Source organism: Pagrus major, chromosome 7 (genome assembly GCF_040436345.1).
Source record: "Pagrus major chromosome 7, Pma_NU_1.0".
In the NCBI taxonomy this organism is placed as follows: domain Eukaryota; kingdom Metazoa; phylum Chordata; class Actinopteri; order Spariformes; family Sparidae; genus Pagrus; species Pagrus major.
The window spans coordinates 24,123,143-24,140,640 of NC_133221.1; the positions used below are offsets into that span (position 1 = coordinate 24,123,143).

The window sequence follows — 17,498 nt, forward strand, 5'->3', positions numbered from 1 at the left end:
TCCTACAGTAAATGTAGCGAGCCTATGAAACCCGCCTGTGTGAAAAGCCATATGATTGATGGACAAAGGAGCTGCTATGGCAGCACAGACAGGCCTTCAGCTTACCTTGGGGCTTAATTCCTTCTCCCAACTTGCATGCCACACTAAGAGATATACACTTCAATTATACATGGGGATGGTGGGGGCGCAGATTCCGCTGCCTTGCCTGAGAACTGATCAATATTTCAGCTCCAAGGGAACCAAACATCTAGCGGAGCAGCTGCTGCTTAACAGCTTTACACACTGGAGTGGCACGCCCCGCAATACACAGCTATACTGTAGGTATGTGTGTGCGTGCGTGTGTGTGATCGAGGGAATTCAAAGGCCACAAGAGCTACTGCGGAGGTGACAGTGGGGAGAGATGAGAGCCTCGAGGAGGTGTTAGGTGTGTGTGGTGTGTATTGACTCGACTCTTACTTGACTCTTCTTCCTCTGTCCCTATCTCATTTCTCTTACCATCACTCCCTTTTTTTCCCATGCATGCAAACACACACACACACACACACACACACACACACACACACACACACACACACACACACACACACACACACACACACACACGCGCACACACACACACACACACACACACACACACACACACACACACATACACACACAGCTCGTCCCTATAATTCTGCTCTCAGCTCTCCCGGGGGTCTGCGTTGCCTGTGTGTGGGGTAGAGAGGCAAAGAGAGACATTGAGACAGAGAGAAAGAAAGAGATTCTGTCTGTCTCATACTTTGTTGTTCCAAGCTTTGACATGTCAATTCCAACTTTACCTTTTTGGATCTGAAGTCTGGCAGTGCTCCTCTGATCCTTTCATCATTGTACATCTCCTGCATTCCTCCCTTATTGTGATGCATCTCCAGCATTCACCGTCAGTGCCCGCAGTTTGTCTGTGAGGCATTTCAGATAGAATTTACAAAATGTCAGGAGACCAAAACTCGGGTGACAAACTAAGACTATACCCAGTGAGTGCTGAGATCTGTCTTTGGAAAAGCTGGGGATGTTGTTGAATGCAGGATCTCTGGGTTTTGCTGGAGTCAGGGACAAGGCAGCAAACAATAGAGGAACTGAAACTAAAAAACAAGGAGCAGGGACTTGTGGAAAACGTTATGGGATTTGTGCTGATTAGGAGGTTTTTATTGTGTGCATGCATTTATAATGGAAACGGGAGTTAGTTTTGATGCTGGCAAAAGGTTTGAATTGTCACTGATGCAAGTTAGCCAAAAGGATAATGTCAGAGTTATTACTACTATTCTTTCTTCTTGTTAATTTCCCATCCTCCTTACACTACATTGGCCTTGGCTATGATCCAGGGGACATAACCTGTCAGGACTCATGTAACTCAGACTCGAAATTCCCTCCACTTTCAGGACCTTTTTGAGATTCATCTGTTATACCCGAGTCAGTTTGGAGCCATTATCCATCTTTGTCAGTTTCTGTCTTCCCCTTATTGTATCGGGAGAGATGGTTTGCTGTTTCTCTCAGATAATGTGTTTTTAGACAAGTGGCATTTGTATTCAAATACACAATGGATTTGTGAACTTTTGCTACACTTGGTGTGTAGTCTGAGGATGATGAGTTTGGTCTGAAGTTGTCCCTTTGGAAAACTACTTCCCAGCTTAGCTTGAAATGTATTGTGCTGATGATATCCATGGTCTTTAGAGAATGTTACCTGAAGATTCTGGTGAACCTTCCCCAACATCATCCTCAAGCCAAAATGTCAATTTTGTACACAGTATTTCTTCCCCATTTATCACCAATCATCAAGCAACTTAACTGTTAACAAAACTAACAATAAAGCAAATCATTGTTTGTGATGTATACTCAACACTTGGTTTTGCTGCTTCACAGTTTAAGATTTCCACTGATATGACATGAAGGTCGTTTTTCTGCTGGATCTTGACTTATGTTTTTGCTTCTTGGCTTGACATTGAAAAGACTCAAATCATGAGCTACAAAGCCACTGAGTAGCTCATGATTTAGAGGTAGTTCATGGGGACAAGTGGAGGCAAAAGACTCAAAAGATAAATTAAATACCGAGGAGTGTGTGCCATTGATGTGCCATTGATGTGTAATTGATGCTGCTGCAGTGTAGCAAGATGGTCAGCCTTGATAGTCATAGATCTAGTGCTGCGACAAAGTGGACATATAGCCAGTGTACCAAAATAGATTGGACTTCAGACAAGACTTCATTCAGTCAGAATGAGAGATAAGGAGTTTTGTGCTCTACACTGAACATTAGGCCATTTGGCTTGAAAAGACCATGAGATGTGGTTGAAAGCTACAGAAAGCTAGTCAGCAGTTTTCATGTACTTTCATGCACGATGAATCTGTTTTCACTTTGCTTATGGACGCAGTTCTGCAGGGATTTTAAAATGTATCAATAATCTATTTCCATCACACCTTACTCAAAAGGAACATGCTGGCAGACTATACACATACAATTTATTATCCTCTTCAAAGCACATAGGATAATCTTTGCTGGCTGCTAAAAATGTGCAAAATGTGAAAGGCCCTCTCTAGAGCCAGTGCTTGGTTTGTCCGTTCTGGGCCACTGTAGAAACATGTTGGTTCAACATGGTGGATTCAGTGAAGGAAGACACACTCCCTCTTTAGAAACGGCTCATTCTAAGATAACAAAATCACAATGATTCTTAGTTTCAGGTGAACTTCACACTAGTGAAAACATTATTGTGAATATTATTTTCCATTTCTTCCAATAGTTCGCTCCACATTATACACACTGGACCTTTAATGGTGACAAACAATAAGTAAACCAGCTTGACAGTTATCAGTTGGACACATTCGGTCAGTACCTGAAAAGTAATGAGGTTCAGTTTTCATCCTACTCTACAATGAAAATAAAGGGTTGGTCACTTCAAAATAGCTTCACTAGCTGTTCTCTGTAGTCTAAAATAGCCTCAGAAGGAGATTTTTGAAAAATGAGAGTCACTGCTCGATGAAAGTCCTTGCTGGATAGAAATCGCATCACTGTCACCCTCATTCCTTGGAGGGATTCCACATAATTGGGCTGTTTCTCCAGTAATTGCTGCTGTCCTTTCATCTTTGGCTGATAAATCAGCTTTTCTCTGTCCTCCACCTGCTCTTTTTCTTTTTTCCCTCTGTTTTGTCCTTATGACATAAACTTTTATATCAAACCACTTTTTTTATTTATTTTTTTTACCCCAGCCACGTTGCACACCTCAGGGGACACAGCATTCCCTGCCTCCATTAATACAACCCAATTCTCTTTTGTTCCTTGCACCAGTCACTCAGGTGATAGAAAATAACACCCTTTCTACCTCCAACTTCTCAATCAGCTCCATTACAATGCTTGTTCTTTTTTCACTTGTCATGCATAGGGCTTCCACTAGCTGCCTCCTTCACTTCAACATCTCTGAGTCTGCAGAACGGCCATCCTTACACAGTACATCAGGGTTCAGCAGTGTATTGGTTTGGAACCCAAAAAGTTTTTTCTTAACTAGAATGAAAAAAATAACAGGAAATAACCTGAAATGTAAACTGTGATGACGTAAGTAGGCCATTCGTCTTGCACATTATAGTCTTCTACATTTCGCTACCTTTAATAGTTGCTCCATGCATTCTGTGGGATAATACAAATAGCTGCAAAAACAGAACAGAAGCTTGCAGGTAATCAATCCAATCTGCCATCTTGCTACTTCTGTTTGTATCTGTTGTGTGTTGTGCAATGTCGTCTGTTGATGATGCATCCGTGCTTACAATGATTTCGCTCAAAACTAATGAAAATGTCTGTTGGTTCTCATTATAGCACCAAGGTTCTAAGAATCCTGAACGGATCAGGTTGAAGAACCAGAGCTAATTTGGTGGAAGAGGTGTGTCGGTTCCTAGTAACTGAGACTCGACCAGCCTGCAGAGTAGCCTGATAATTGGACTAACTGCCATTTCGTCTAACTGCATTAATTAGTCTGGCATTGTGTTTATGTGAAGCGTTTTAAGTAGTAATGTCTGACATAACTGTCCTGTTGACATCTCTTGAGATGACAAAGAAACAGTTGCTACGGAGCAGTAGTTAGTTTAACATTTTTCATGCCGGTCAAAGAAAGTGTTTATTCCAGAGTTGTTATTTGTTTGGCTGCGTCAGTCCAATACACTCTTTTTTTTCAATTACCATTTGTTGTGGCAATTTATTGGTTGCTATTTTCCTGGGTCTGGCACAGGACGATGACGCCCCCATTCTTAATCCCAACTATAAAGCTCTGACGAGCACAGCAGCAGATCTGAATCGCTTAAAACATTGGAGTTGGTGGCAGTGATTCAGAGGTCTGAATTTGGCCTGGTCCAAATTTTTCTCAGATAATTGGGACCTATTTTTGGAATTTGTTTCGTTGACTTTACATTATTCAGATCATTAGTTGGTGGCTGATGCTGCTGCCAGGGTTTTCTCTCAGTTGGGGATGAATTATCCTCCAGTCTCATTCAAACTGCTTCTGACGTTCTGTTTTCTTTTTGGATCAGGTCCGTTTTGGGCAGGCTTTCCATGGGTTAGTTTCACATAAGGTCCAAAATTTGTTGAAACTTCTCATCTTCTCGATTCAAATGTCACACATACAGTATGCATACTCAGTCCTATCTGTGATCCCATGACATTATTGACACTAAGGATGCCTGGAGCCTCCTGCACTTCATTTTTCTCTGCCTCTCTATCATCCACACTACCATCTCTCATCTCCTCCTATGCCGGTCGTAGAATTTCACACCAAGAGGATTTGTGATGCTGATACCCGCTGGTCCTGTGCCTGTCAAATGACTTACTGTATCTCTCTCTCTCTCTCTTCCTGTCCCTTTTCTTCCCTCTCTCTCTCTCCTTCCCTCCACTTCAAGGCGTTTGCTATGCTGCCAAAACTAGTATCAGAGCATTACAGCCAAGAATTTTCCTGAGTGCATGTGCGTGCTCAGTTTAGCTTCTTAGGACTTCATGATCTGAGCTATGACTTTAAGTTTTTGCCTTTAACGATGTTCCAAACTCCCAGGGTGAAGGCATATGGTATCCAAAACTGTAGTAGTTATAGGAGGAGCTCACAGTTATATGTTCACTTGTTTAATGCATTAAAGCCTGATTGTGTATGTATGTGCTTTTTTCTACGCTGTATGATGTCTGTATGTATTCATCTTAGGTACAGATGCTCTCACACAGTTACATGCATAACAGGTGAATAGTTAATACAAGCATGCAGACATGTGGAGCCGCCTTATTATTTAAGTCCCAGGTAGCAGACACTAGTGCTCCCAGCCTCCCAGCCAGCGTGTTGGCTAAATGGAAATGCCCTGTTTGCTTTTCTTTTGGGAAGCCTCCAGGGGTCAAACAACAGGGCCCTGTCAATTACACTCCAGTTGCTCTGGACCTCCCTATGCAAAACCAGTACCCATTTGCAGCCTCTTTGTTTCGTACAATGCTTGTGATTCCCCCCCTTCAGTGCTCGCCCAGTTTCCCACAAGTCGAGCATTTGAATGACCACCTCGAGAGAGCAGGAAAAATTAGCCTCAGCTTTTACACTCTGAAAGCACTATGAGAGGTTCATAATTGCTTGGTTAGCACCGACAGCCAGTAATAGGACTCTATGAAACTATTACACAAGTTTTTTTTAATATTTTCCGAAAGCAAGTTACTGATTAATGCTGTGAAACAGATCATTTGTATTACCTCTCAGTAGACATTAAGACAGCTTTATGGTTTAGTATAATACTAAAACAGCTGCCAAACGAAGTATAAAAAAACAGGCTACTGTATTTTATAAATTAACTTTTTCTCCATTTTTTTTATGCAAGACATCAGACAGTATGATCAAATTATTACAATATTTGTCCTTTAATAAAGCAGATCTCCATTGATAACACGTCCGACCAGCCCAACACTATCACCCAGGCCTAATACAACTATCTTCGTCTGGCAAAGCTTGTAGAATTTATCCAAAAATTTCCTCCCTCACACTCTACCTATTTTTTTGTCTCAAGGGCAGTTTGATTTAAGTCCATTCCATCATTTTTACCATTATACATTTCTCACCTGCTGTCATAGAGAATGCAACCAGTTTACGGATCTAAAACGATTCAAGGCATTGCATCAGTTTCGCCTGAATGAGCCACACTTGAATCCGGTATAATAGTAACTTGCTTAGCTGTAGATGTACTAATGTCAAGTTATTGTCAAGTCAACTGGTTTAGACAGTCCCCAATCAACATGCTTGCATACAGTTTGTTAAGAAATGTGTCATAGGTTAGATACACTTGCACAAATGTGTTGAATGTGTTGAATTGTAATTCAATGCAGCAATAATCACCATCACAATCTTCTCTTTATATCGCCCTTGCTTTCTCTTTTCTACTCTAGCCTAACCTCTCACAACATTGCACCCTCACGCTATAATTTGCCTCTTTCCTGTCATACTTAAGCTCTCTGTTACCCACAAAGGAGTCTCGACAAAACCTCCAGCAGCTGCAGACAGGCTGGCTGTTGGTAGCGACAGTGACTTCAAGCTACATGCCTCTGTGCTGATGATGTTTTAATGTCACCCCATTGCTGTTCGCCTCTCTTTACTCAAGTTGTGGGTGGGGGTGGATATTTACCCCTGTGAGAATCGATTACTGGTTTGTTGACAGTCGCTGCCTAATATAACCTCTCATTAGGTCCGACATATGCCACGCCTGGCATTGCTGCCGATGCAAGCTGTTTTCTCAGTGACATCTCCCAGTGCTCCTGTGGCGTTGGCAAGGAGCAAGATATTGTAACGTCTTAATGTAAAGTTCTGGAGAATACATATTTTAATCACAAGTTACTTGAGGCTCAATCTTTTCTTCGTCTTTTTTCCTTTTTTTTCCTTTTTTTTCTGGTTTTACTTGTATACACAAAATGAAAATGACTACATGACTGAAATGGAGACTAAGATCAGTGTCTTTTGAGAAACTACTGGCAGGTATGGGCATGGTTTAGGTGTGACGACCAGCGAGAGAAGTGACTGTTTAAAAATGGCAGTTCCAAAAACATGTGTTTCAGGGTGCTGCATTTAAACTCAATGTTTCTGGTTCAAATCTTTTCAAATCCAGCCAGAGACCTTTATTACATGTCTTTCCCTGTCTCCCTCTCCCTCTTTTCCTGCTGTCTCTCTATAATTGCTAGAAAATAAATGCAAAGAATCCTCAAACAAAAATAAAAATAAAATAAGTCACTAGTACAAGACTGGAATTTTTTACTACTTTATGCTGAACTACAGATTAACATAGGAAGGGAAGAATTGCCTTCATAGCGGTGCATGATCGCAGCAAAGCTTTATGGATGAGCGACCTGAGGTGTATTTTTTTCAGATCAAGAGTAAGAACATACTGTAGCAGTAAACACAGCAAAGCTGAAGATAATATTTCCTTTGGTCTTCCTGACTTTTGCATAACTGCACATTTGAGGCAGTTTGTTGACTATGGCAACCAACTCAGTCAATACAGTTGGTGGAAGATGAAGCACCATCACGCTTCAACAACACAGCAACAACAGGTCAGATAAGAAGTGTCCAGCTGTGAATTTGTATTGGAAAAAGATATAAAAGCATACTGTACAAATGAGCTTATGTATATCAGAGACATATTTAGGCATTCACAACAGTTGACTTTATTTCATCCTTAGTTCAGCTTGTTTGTCTCAAAATATTCATAATCAGCCACGTCTGTTTTCTCAAGTATTGACAACATCCTTTGAAAATCTGAATATTACGAATTGAGTAAGGGAGATTTTTGCTCTGTGGGGACAGGGTGTTTATTTATTTATTTTTTCCTGCGATTGGAACTGAATCAATTTGGAGGTGTATCAAAGCAGCGAGGCAGATGAAAAAGGAATTCTACCTTTGAATTGGAAATCCGTCATGAACAGTGTCCACGTTTGAATTGATCTGAGGCTGGGGACTACGTCTTTAACCACAATGCAAAAGCCACATTATCAGAGGGGGAGGGAACTTGGGAAAACATGATAGAAAAGATGGACTCCACACCTACACTCTCCCACCCCCAACACAACTGATGTAGGATAGGTTCAATAGAAGTTCATTCAAAGATTGGGCTTTGATTTGGTAGTAAAGTTGGAGGGATTTAATTAATGAATAAACAGACTGAAGGTAAAATTTTCAGGCCATGAATATTGAATGAAACGCATCTTGGGATGGGGATATTTTTACTTTCTCAGCTCAGTCAGTGTTTGCTGCTGCTACAATATCCGTATAAATTCCAGCTCAGCAAACACACAGAATAAATGCTAAGTACTTGAGAAAATGGGCATTACCATTAGTCAATTAGTCAGATTCGAACAACGTATTAAGATTTGTGAAATTACTTCCTCTCAAACCTTCACTTGAAATCTCTGCAGTGAAAGTATCCTCACAAATTCAGGGCATCTATGTTCACTTACCAGTTATTGTTACTCACCCCATTCTGTCTCATTGGCCCTTGTTGACAAAGCCTTGCACGATAAGTTGTTAATGTTGAATCATCATCACTTTAATCTTAGCAGATGCACCAGTTTGTTGCCTGTGTTGTGAATCTCAACACCCTTGTCGGCAAGGCATAGTCCAATGAATATATGAAAACACACAAATAAATAAATCAAACTAGGGCTTGACGAGTATCTTCCTCCTCCCACGTTTTCCATTTGTATTCAGCAATGTTTGTATGTGGAAAACTAGTAATTTAAACTCACCGTGCAAGGAGATAAAAGACTGATGTGGCCGAAATAGGAATGCCTCCGGGGTTTTGAATTTGAATATACGTCTCTGCAGTGGCTGATAGCTGGGTCTAAAGATGAGCAGGCTCTGCCACAGTGGGCTGGGTGAAATTGACTCTGTATTTCAAGGTAGCTCACGTCTACTCATGCCGTTTTTTCGGTTGACACTGACATGTTCTTCTTTATGGTTTTGAAAAATAACAGGCTTTATTGTGCTCGGGGACCAATGGATCACAGAGAATTTGTGGGTCTCTTTATCATATTCAAGGCCTGTGTGCATGTAAATCAGTGTGGCTCTGCTGTAGGAAGGCTATTATTTCCATTTTGAATGGCAGATTACAGTCTGTAAACAATTGCATCTACCTGGCATGGACTACAAACCGGCTCCCAAAAGACTCGGCTGTTTTCCTCTGAACTAGTGTAAAAATAGCGAGGTCAAACCCCCCACATAATCCCAAAGAGTCTCCTAACCAGAGGGACATACCCGCCTCTTGAATGTGAGAGTTTTGATGTCACATCCTCACCAATCAGGTATTCTTGTCAGCCCTGGATGTTTGGCTCATTCCTGTTCGAGACTTGGCATATGGAGACTGACACCAATGTCTCATTTCCCCAAAGTGATTGTAAACATACAGTTTATTGGCCATTATTACAGGACATGTCATATAACTCATCTTGATCTTCATTCTTTCTGTCTTATGTTTACTCTCTCATGCACCCTGACAGCCCATACAAAGTGTAGAGAATAAGTCTGCCAATGAGGGAAATACTGTCATTTCTCTAATGTCATTAGAAGACATGATCCTCTGCTCACCAGCTGTGGCTGGATTCTGGTATTTACAGTAGGAAGATACATTTGTTAATTAAATTAATTGAAATCCTTTGCTTGACAAGTATTTACTCATTATTGTCTTGTCATGTTAAATATATTGTGGGATCTTTTAGTCTTTCTTTAAAAGCCACAAACACTTACACTCTTATTTTGTAGTTAATAAAAAGTGTATCTGTACATGTACATTTTACAAAAAAAGGGTTTGTGTGGAAGCTGTCAATCAAACAACTGGACAAAGAACAGTTTGAAAAGGAGGGTCTCGCCCCACTTTCAAGTGGACACAAGTCCTCCATGTTCTTTGGCAGATCATTAAATCCATTCCAAAAGTACATGACAAAGATCTCACAGTGTTCCCAGAAAACTGTATTGCAGGGATGCCTCTTTTTCTTCCTGTACCTACCTATTCATAACATTCAGTCAAATTGCAGTCTCATAATGTTTATAAATTGTAATTCTTTGTGAGCTCCTTGTGAAAATAGAGAACATAGAGTGCATATTCACATTAGAAGCATTAAATTGCAGAATTGTAATTCAATGTTTTTTGGGTCTAGATGACTGACAGGGGCATTGGATAAAATCCACGGGGCATTTTGTAAGATTGATGTCTTTCTTCACTCCTTGTGTTATGTGGCTCTGTAGGTCCTGTACTTTCATACGTCTCTGCGGTTGCCCAGCACAGTGGTGGTTCTGGAGCTTGTGTCCTTGTCACCCAGGCCAGACGGCTCCCAGCATGCCCTGGGGCGAGGCTTCACTCTCTTGGAGCTTTTTACCAACAGACCAGAGGTTCCAACTGATGGGGACAGAAGGTGATTAGCCTATTTTTAATTATGCCAGTCAGGCATTAATGAGGTTTCTCATGAGGAGATGGTTGGTGGACAGACATGTTTGTGGTGAAGGGGTCTATGCTTGAATATCATCAAGGGTTGCAGCAGTATACCGATTTCACAGTATTCACTGTAATTGGCAGTTATCATACCATGCACGTTTGCTTCTATAGTATTGAATTCTACTGTATTGTTATTAAAAAAATATGACATAGTATTTTGGGAAAATATAATAATTTCTTTTGGCTCTTTAAGGGTCATTGTAACTGATAATAATAGTTATGTAATACTGTAAAAACATGATTTTTTTTGTGTAGTTATGTACTGTGAAAATCTCAAACTGTTGCAACCGTATATGTAGCTCAGCCATAGTAATTTGACTTTTTTCTGCTTACTTGCAGAACTACTACTTGGTCTGTTGTCAGACACTAGTTTAGTATTTAGTATTAAAAGTATTAAATGTGGCTAGGCTGGCTTTGTTATTTTTGCACCTATGGCAGGTCTATTCATTCATTCAAGTTGTTTTCAATCTCCCAGGCTGAACCTACACCATGGATCACCAAGAGGCCTCCTTCATCCCCTCCTGAAAGACACTGTTGACTGTAAGGACCTTTTTTATATACGGAGTATTGCAAGTATCTATTAGGTCTATCCACATACATGTACTGTGGCCCTCTTATTATATTGTTTGTGGATATGTGGGGCTCTCAAGCATTTATTTTCTGGCCAGTATAACCACGTTTCCAACAAGCAGTCATGATAAGCCCAGTTCAGTTTAGTTCCTTACACATTAGAATGGATGTTTTTGCAATTCCATTTGCAAACGTTACCATGGTGATACCAGCAGAAACACAATTCTAAATGCTGCAGCTTCTCCAGACCAGAAATGTCTTGGTGGCCAGTTGTTTCCCAACTGCTGGAAAAAGTTAAGGGTGGTTGGCCCCGAAGCCACAGTAACAACCAAGCTGATATTTAAAAGTACTATAAGTGGGGGAAACACAAAACAGATCTAGGGGTTTAGGTACATTTTAGCAGGGTTTTGCATGCCATTACAAGGCTTAGGTGCAGCACCCAAGCTGTTTTGGGCACCACCTATACCAAACAAATATTAAATCAATGTGGAGAACATCAAAACCACCTTATGGGCAAACTAATGGTTGTAGGTAGTCCCCAGTGGACGTCTTTAGAAAGTTTTATCACAATCATCTTTATTTATCATCTTTATTTGGGTGAAAGCCCCCAAACTCTCCACCAATTATGTGCATATAAGCCTTCCCCAACCCACCCAGAAAATATTGTGTAGCTACAGGCTTAAAGCGTACTATACAAAAGTGTTTTGTGGAAATGTGGTTGTCCCATACCAGTGATTCACTAACACTTCATACAGTCTGAAGCCATTATGTCATCAGGTGTAACCTTTAGAGACTGTAATCCATAAAGGACTAGCTCTGCGGTGTCAATTTTTCTTGGCAGAGAATTATATCTTTATAGATGTCACAACTATCACATAGTAAAATGATCCAGTATCAGAGTGCTGGCTTATGCTAAAGTAAAGTGGATGAATAGCAAACCATTTAACTTATCTAACCCAGCTCAACTGGCACCACCATCCTAAGGTCTCGCTGACTTATAAAAACTCCCAGCACAAACTTTATGAGGGAAAACAAAATGAATACTGAAACTCATGAGGTGTGCCGTAGGTGCTGCTAGAAAACAATAAAATGGGCAGTATGGGCAATGAAATGAGAAGAAGAAAACATAAGATAAAGAAAACATCATTCGTAAGAAGATATCAGCAGTCACTGTGTGGATCTACTTGCTTGATTGATTGATTTTATATATGGATATAGAGGACAATGAATTAGAGGGATAACATGCAAAAATGAGACCACTTGTCTCCAACATGGCCCCCGATGAGAGAATAGCACATAACATCCACAGTATGAAATGACACAAAGATGGGTTCTCTGTCAAATGTCTGGATTGTCTAAAGTGTAGGTCAGTCTGCTTTTAGCTTGATATGAAAGTATTCTCAGAGAGCCACGGTCAACATATTACTGGGCATCACATGTTTTCTGTAAAGGCCAGTTGTAGTTATTTTTGTGGTTGACTTTTTAACTATATTTTTCAAAGATCCTTTAGCCCTTCATGATACCTTACAATTACATATACAGCAGGTAATAAAGAAAGTTTTTGCCTATAATTGAATGAATGAATGTAACTGGATCTCCTTGCTGGAAGTTGTCAGTTTGGTTTCTTCTTCTGGCATTGAGTGAGAGTTGTTTTGGGGAATTCACAACTAATGAATGGATTATCTTTAAATATTAGACGAACATCAGTTTAGCAGCTGAAAACACGTCTCCTTAAATTATTGAGTTAGCTACTGAAGCTCAGGGTTGGTCTAGATATGTCCTCACTTGGCCTGAAAACCAAAGCTATGAATTACAAAACACGGTGGTGCCTCACAGTATGAATAACACTGTGCCCAGTGAGAGCCAGAGTTCCTGTCTTGGCTATCATGTCACATGAATATTAGAAAACCTTCTCTCAAACTGACTTTTATGCTCGCTGAATTATTAACTACATGGCTGTTGTTTAGTGGAACACTGCTATTTTGTTTTAAGAGCCATTTTGCTGCCACTGTTGCTGTTGCTCTTTTATGGTCAGAAACCTTTTCCATTTCTTAATACCTCTTTATTCTCATTCACTGTGACAGGGACACCCAGTCTCTGTATCTGCTGCTTCATGTGAGGCATTTTGAGTTTGAATTTCTGAAGTGACACAAGTATCTAAAACTGCTTTGTGCTGGAGTGAAATAAGTACATTTCCATCTAGCGGTCATTCATGTCTGGTTGTGTAAAATAATTATAATAAGAAAACATGCCCTGGAGGCTAACATCATTTTTATTCTTCATTCATTACAAATTCGACATTATTCAGTTTCCCCGACTTTGTTTTTGAAAATACTGTAGCTCAAGATAGAAGAGTAGTACCTTCATTAATTCTTGATGTGTTACAAATGAAGCTCGGGTTAAAAGTTGAATAGAATAAAATTGAATGAATTTAAACTATAAGTGGCTGTATTTCCACATCTACCAAGTAATGGCAAGAATCACACGCCATTGAAAATCAATGAATTGTGCTTCCCTATAGTCCTAAACCAAGCAGCTGGCTTAAGATATAGTTCTAAAATAGACACAGACAGTTAGAGCATGTGGTTCTGTTTGTACTACAGAGGGTGTCTGCATACATAGACGTGTTAATGGCATGTTTTATCTCTGTGGTCATTAATTTTGGGCTTGACGCGCATGTCATGAGCATGGATAGATGCTGAATTGCAGCCTGCACTGACATGGACACTGTAAATTAAGCTTTGGGGAGCACTAATTGATTCATTTTTCATCAAGGAACAGAAGTAAGTTATGCTTTAAAGCTTATTAATGATGCCAGTTGTTAGATTTCTGAAACATTTTCATGTGGTCCTGCAGGTATGGAGATTCAGCCCCAAACTTTCCTCTGCAGAGGCTGGGATCTATTGTTATTTGACATGTTTGATTTATGGCGTTGTTTCTTGTTTTTTGTACGTTCAAGCTATCTCTATAACAACTGAATGCACCACAGCACCAGACTAACACATACAGTAAAATATGAAACTAACCGCAAGGGGTAGGAATCATAGAGTAACTCGTGATACAATACTATCACAATACATTGCCCACTTTAACAATGGTATTGAAATACAGCAATTCTGCCATACTTTATTTTTTTTTCATACTTTTTTTATTTATTGCAAGACAATAATCTACGGTCCATCACAGTGTCTGTGAGTAGTAAGTAGGAAGTAGGAAGAAAATATATCCCACAAAAGGCAAAAGGCAGGAATTCTGTATTTATTCACTGTATTGTGTCAGTTTCCAGGAATTTAAAAGAAGTGAAATTAAACAGTGTGGGAAAAAAAAATATCACAGAATGAAACAGACAGACAGGCAAGTACTGACTGCCAATTCTCAGTGTCAATGTCATGTCATCATCTCAATGTAAAATAGCCATTCACAGGCAAAAGGCAACTGCCAGAAAGCAGAACAGTTCTGGAGTTTAAATTAAGTTTACAGAAGTTTATACCACAAGGAGTTTTAGGGGAATCTGTAAAGAGCGACTGCATGTTTTACATATAGATAACGTATTGCAATACGAAGTGATACAATATATTGCTGTATCGATATTTTGTCCCACCCATTCTCACCAAATGACATTGACCACTTGCAAGTGACAGTGTGCTGTATTGTGTTAAGGCTTGTATTGGTCTAAGACAGAGTTTTAAAACTCTCTAAAGTTATCACAGTGGCACTGTTAATCTTTTGTTTTTTAATGAATTAATACAGTTCTAAGTAATCTACCAGGATGGTTGCTTATATTTAATTAGCCGGCACAGTGTGTTGTCAGATGATGTTGCATTGCACAAGCAAGGTTCAATATTTTTCTGGATAACTGTTTTTTTTGTCCGTGGGCCTCCCTCTGCGTTGGGACCCCTGCTGTGGCCACGGTGTTTTTATTGAATGAGGAGGCTGTGTTTTTTAATGCAGTGCAAATGTTGGTGTAAACATGATCTAAACGGCTCCCAGTTTGTCTGAGGCAGCCTCATAGACATAGCTTGAAGCCAGACTGAGCATCTATGAGGGTCTGTTTTGAAAGTAACTAGTGTAAGAAACATGAGATATGGATTTTGCCATCTATTAAAATGCCCAACCCGGGCCATAACAACTTTGAAGCATTTTGTAGATTCTGTGCTATTCTAAAAAACTTGTTGAAAGAAGCCAATGTTTACTGCCAGGCTATAGACTAGCATGTACTAGTATTTGATGCCTTAAACCTGGATGTGCTTCCATTGCATCTTTAGCACTATGTTATGTATGCTGTGTACATAGTGTATGATCTTTCCTGGTGGTTGTAGAGCAAACAAACCTGAGTCCTATCATTTACACCCTGGCACTTATTTTCCCTTCCAAGGCCAGCAATTGTGCTCTACCCTCTGGAGTACTGGGGTAGGTCAGTATTCATTCCACTGTTTGCAGTGCAGATTGTAGTCTTTGTCTTCACACTCCACTGACAATTGTTTGCTGCATTACAACATGTGGCAAGATACATTTGATACACTTTTTGCATGAAAAATGTTTTGACTGGGTTCCTCTCACAGTTGCAACAAAGACTACCATCAGTGGACTTTGTTTACTTTGTGGTTGACAGGTTGGGTCAAACTGGACATTGTGATTTCATGTTATGAATCTAAAACTACTGTTAGTGGAAACATTTATTGGATTTGTAACTATGTTTTAAAGAAACAATCATATAGTTTTTTCATTGTTATCATATAGTTTCTGGAAAAATAAAGGGATTGTAAAGCTATTATGGTTCATCCTTTGGTGACCATTAAATGTCTGTACAAAAATCTTGTGGTAATTATCTGACAGTTAAGATATTTCACTCTTGACCAAAGTGGTGGATGAGACAGCGGTCATTGCCATCCCTTAGAGCCCAGCTTCTAGAGTTTCTAGAAGCACATTGTTTCCTCTACTGATGTCATATTGTTTTGCCTGTGTGATGTTGAGTTTGTTTTTAAAACATCCTTTAGTACACACTAAAACCCCTTTTGGATGCACACACACACATGCACGCACACTCCAGAGGTAGACCGGGTTTTCCATTTATTGCAGGGTCGGTGGTTTGATCCGCTGCTCTGCCTGTCCATTTTTAAAAGTGCTCTTGAGCAAGACACGAAACCCAGAACCTGTGTGAATGAGAGGCAAATTGCAAAGCGCTTTGTCTGAAACCATCTTTTGTAGCATGTAGCTGCATTTTCCTCTGGGCCTTTTCTCCTCTTTATTTTACCACCATTTTTTCATTAGACTGATCACTGCCCTCTAGACATTGCTTGCATGTTGTCGTGATGTGGTATGTGTGTGAGACCAGTTATGTATGATGACAGGCAGAGATCCTACTATCAGGTTAGAAGCAGGACTGATAGTCCACTGTCTTGAGTGAATTTATATCTTCCATGTTGTTTTCATTTTGAATTACACATTTCATTACATGGTTTTAAGTGACTACAGAGCAGTCAGCTGGCCACTGTGCCATAGAGTTGTTCAATAAAAACTTACATTAGTGAGCCACAGTGTTGCACTAGGTGACCTCACCTGTAGTTTATTTTGACTTGATCACATAACTCAGACTCCTCGAGTCATAATTTCTTATTAATGTATTTAACCTCAGCTGAAAATAGTTTGCAAAAAATGCATTATTAAAAACATTTGCTAAGAACTAATGGTACACAGCTGTTTTAGGAAATTACTGAGCCTCTATGAAATTTTGTGACCTGATTTAAAGACTGTTGTCTTCGGTAGGAACTAAGGGGGCTTGGGATTTACTTTGACCAACTCTGATCAGGCGAAGAAAATAACTCGGCCCTTTTGATTTGAAAAGTTCAGAATAACGATGGGTGTCCCCGATACTACATTAGCATGCTAGACAGACTGGTAATTTCATTATTCACATGCAAGCAGCATTTTCTTAAACTGTGTACTTTTTTTCTGTTTTTCTTTTCTTTTTGGTAAAACACACCTTTGTCACAATGTTAGATCAATGGCCAGTTGGTGAGAGTACAGTTTGGAACATAGTGCACCAGAGTAAGAGTAAGAAAAAGGAAAAGGTATTGGATTGAGGGGTTCTGAAGGCATAGACATTGATGTGTGAAGAGGCTCTAAAGCATGGCTATAAAGAAATGTAGTTTTAATTTATGCATTTATGGAGATCTTCCACAATTCTGTTATGACAGATTCCATAGTTTTGTAATGATAATGCCAGTGTGGACAACCCTTTAGAACTCAATACAGAGGAGTACCATGGCCAGGGTTTGTGCATTTATTTGTGTATATGTGTAGTTTTGCATATTTAGGGGGATGTAATTGAGTGCCAGAGTGTTAGCAGGGACAGGCATTGTATATACTGTACTATAGATGGCTGCCAAACACTACATGTTCCTATGTTCTACTGCCTAGCC

The 17,498-nt window shown here is 39.9% G+C and overlaps 1 protein-coding gene across 1 annotated transcript in view; it reads left to right on the forward strand.

Annotated features, from left to right (window-relative positions):
- nphp4 (nephronophthisis 4) overlaps positions 1-17,498 on the forward strand; it is a 176,400-nt gene that overhangs the window by 12,674 nt on the left and 146,228 nt on the right. The window contains exons 3-4 of the mRNA XM_073470631.1: positions 10,260-10,426; positions 10,982-11,046. Of these exons, the coding sequence (XP_073326732.1) occupies positions 10,260-10,426; positions 10,982-11,046 (232 nt within the window). The remainder of the gene's footprint in view (positions 1-10,259; positions 10,427-10,981; positions 11,047-17,498) is intronic.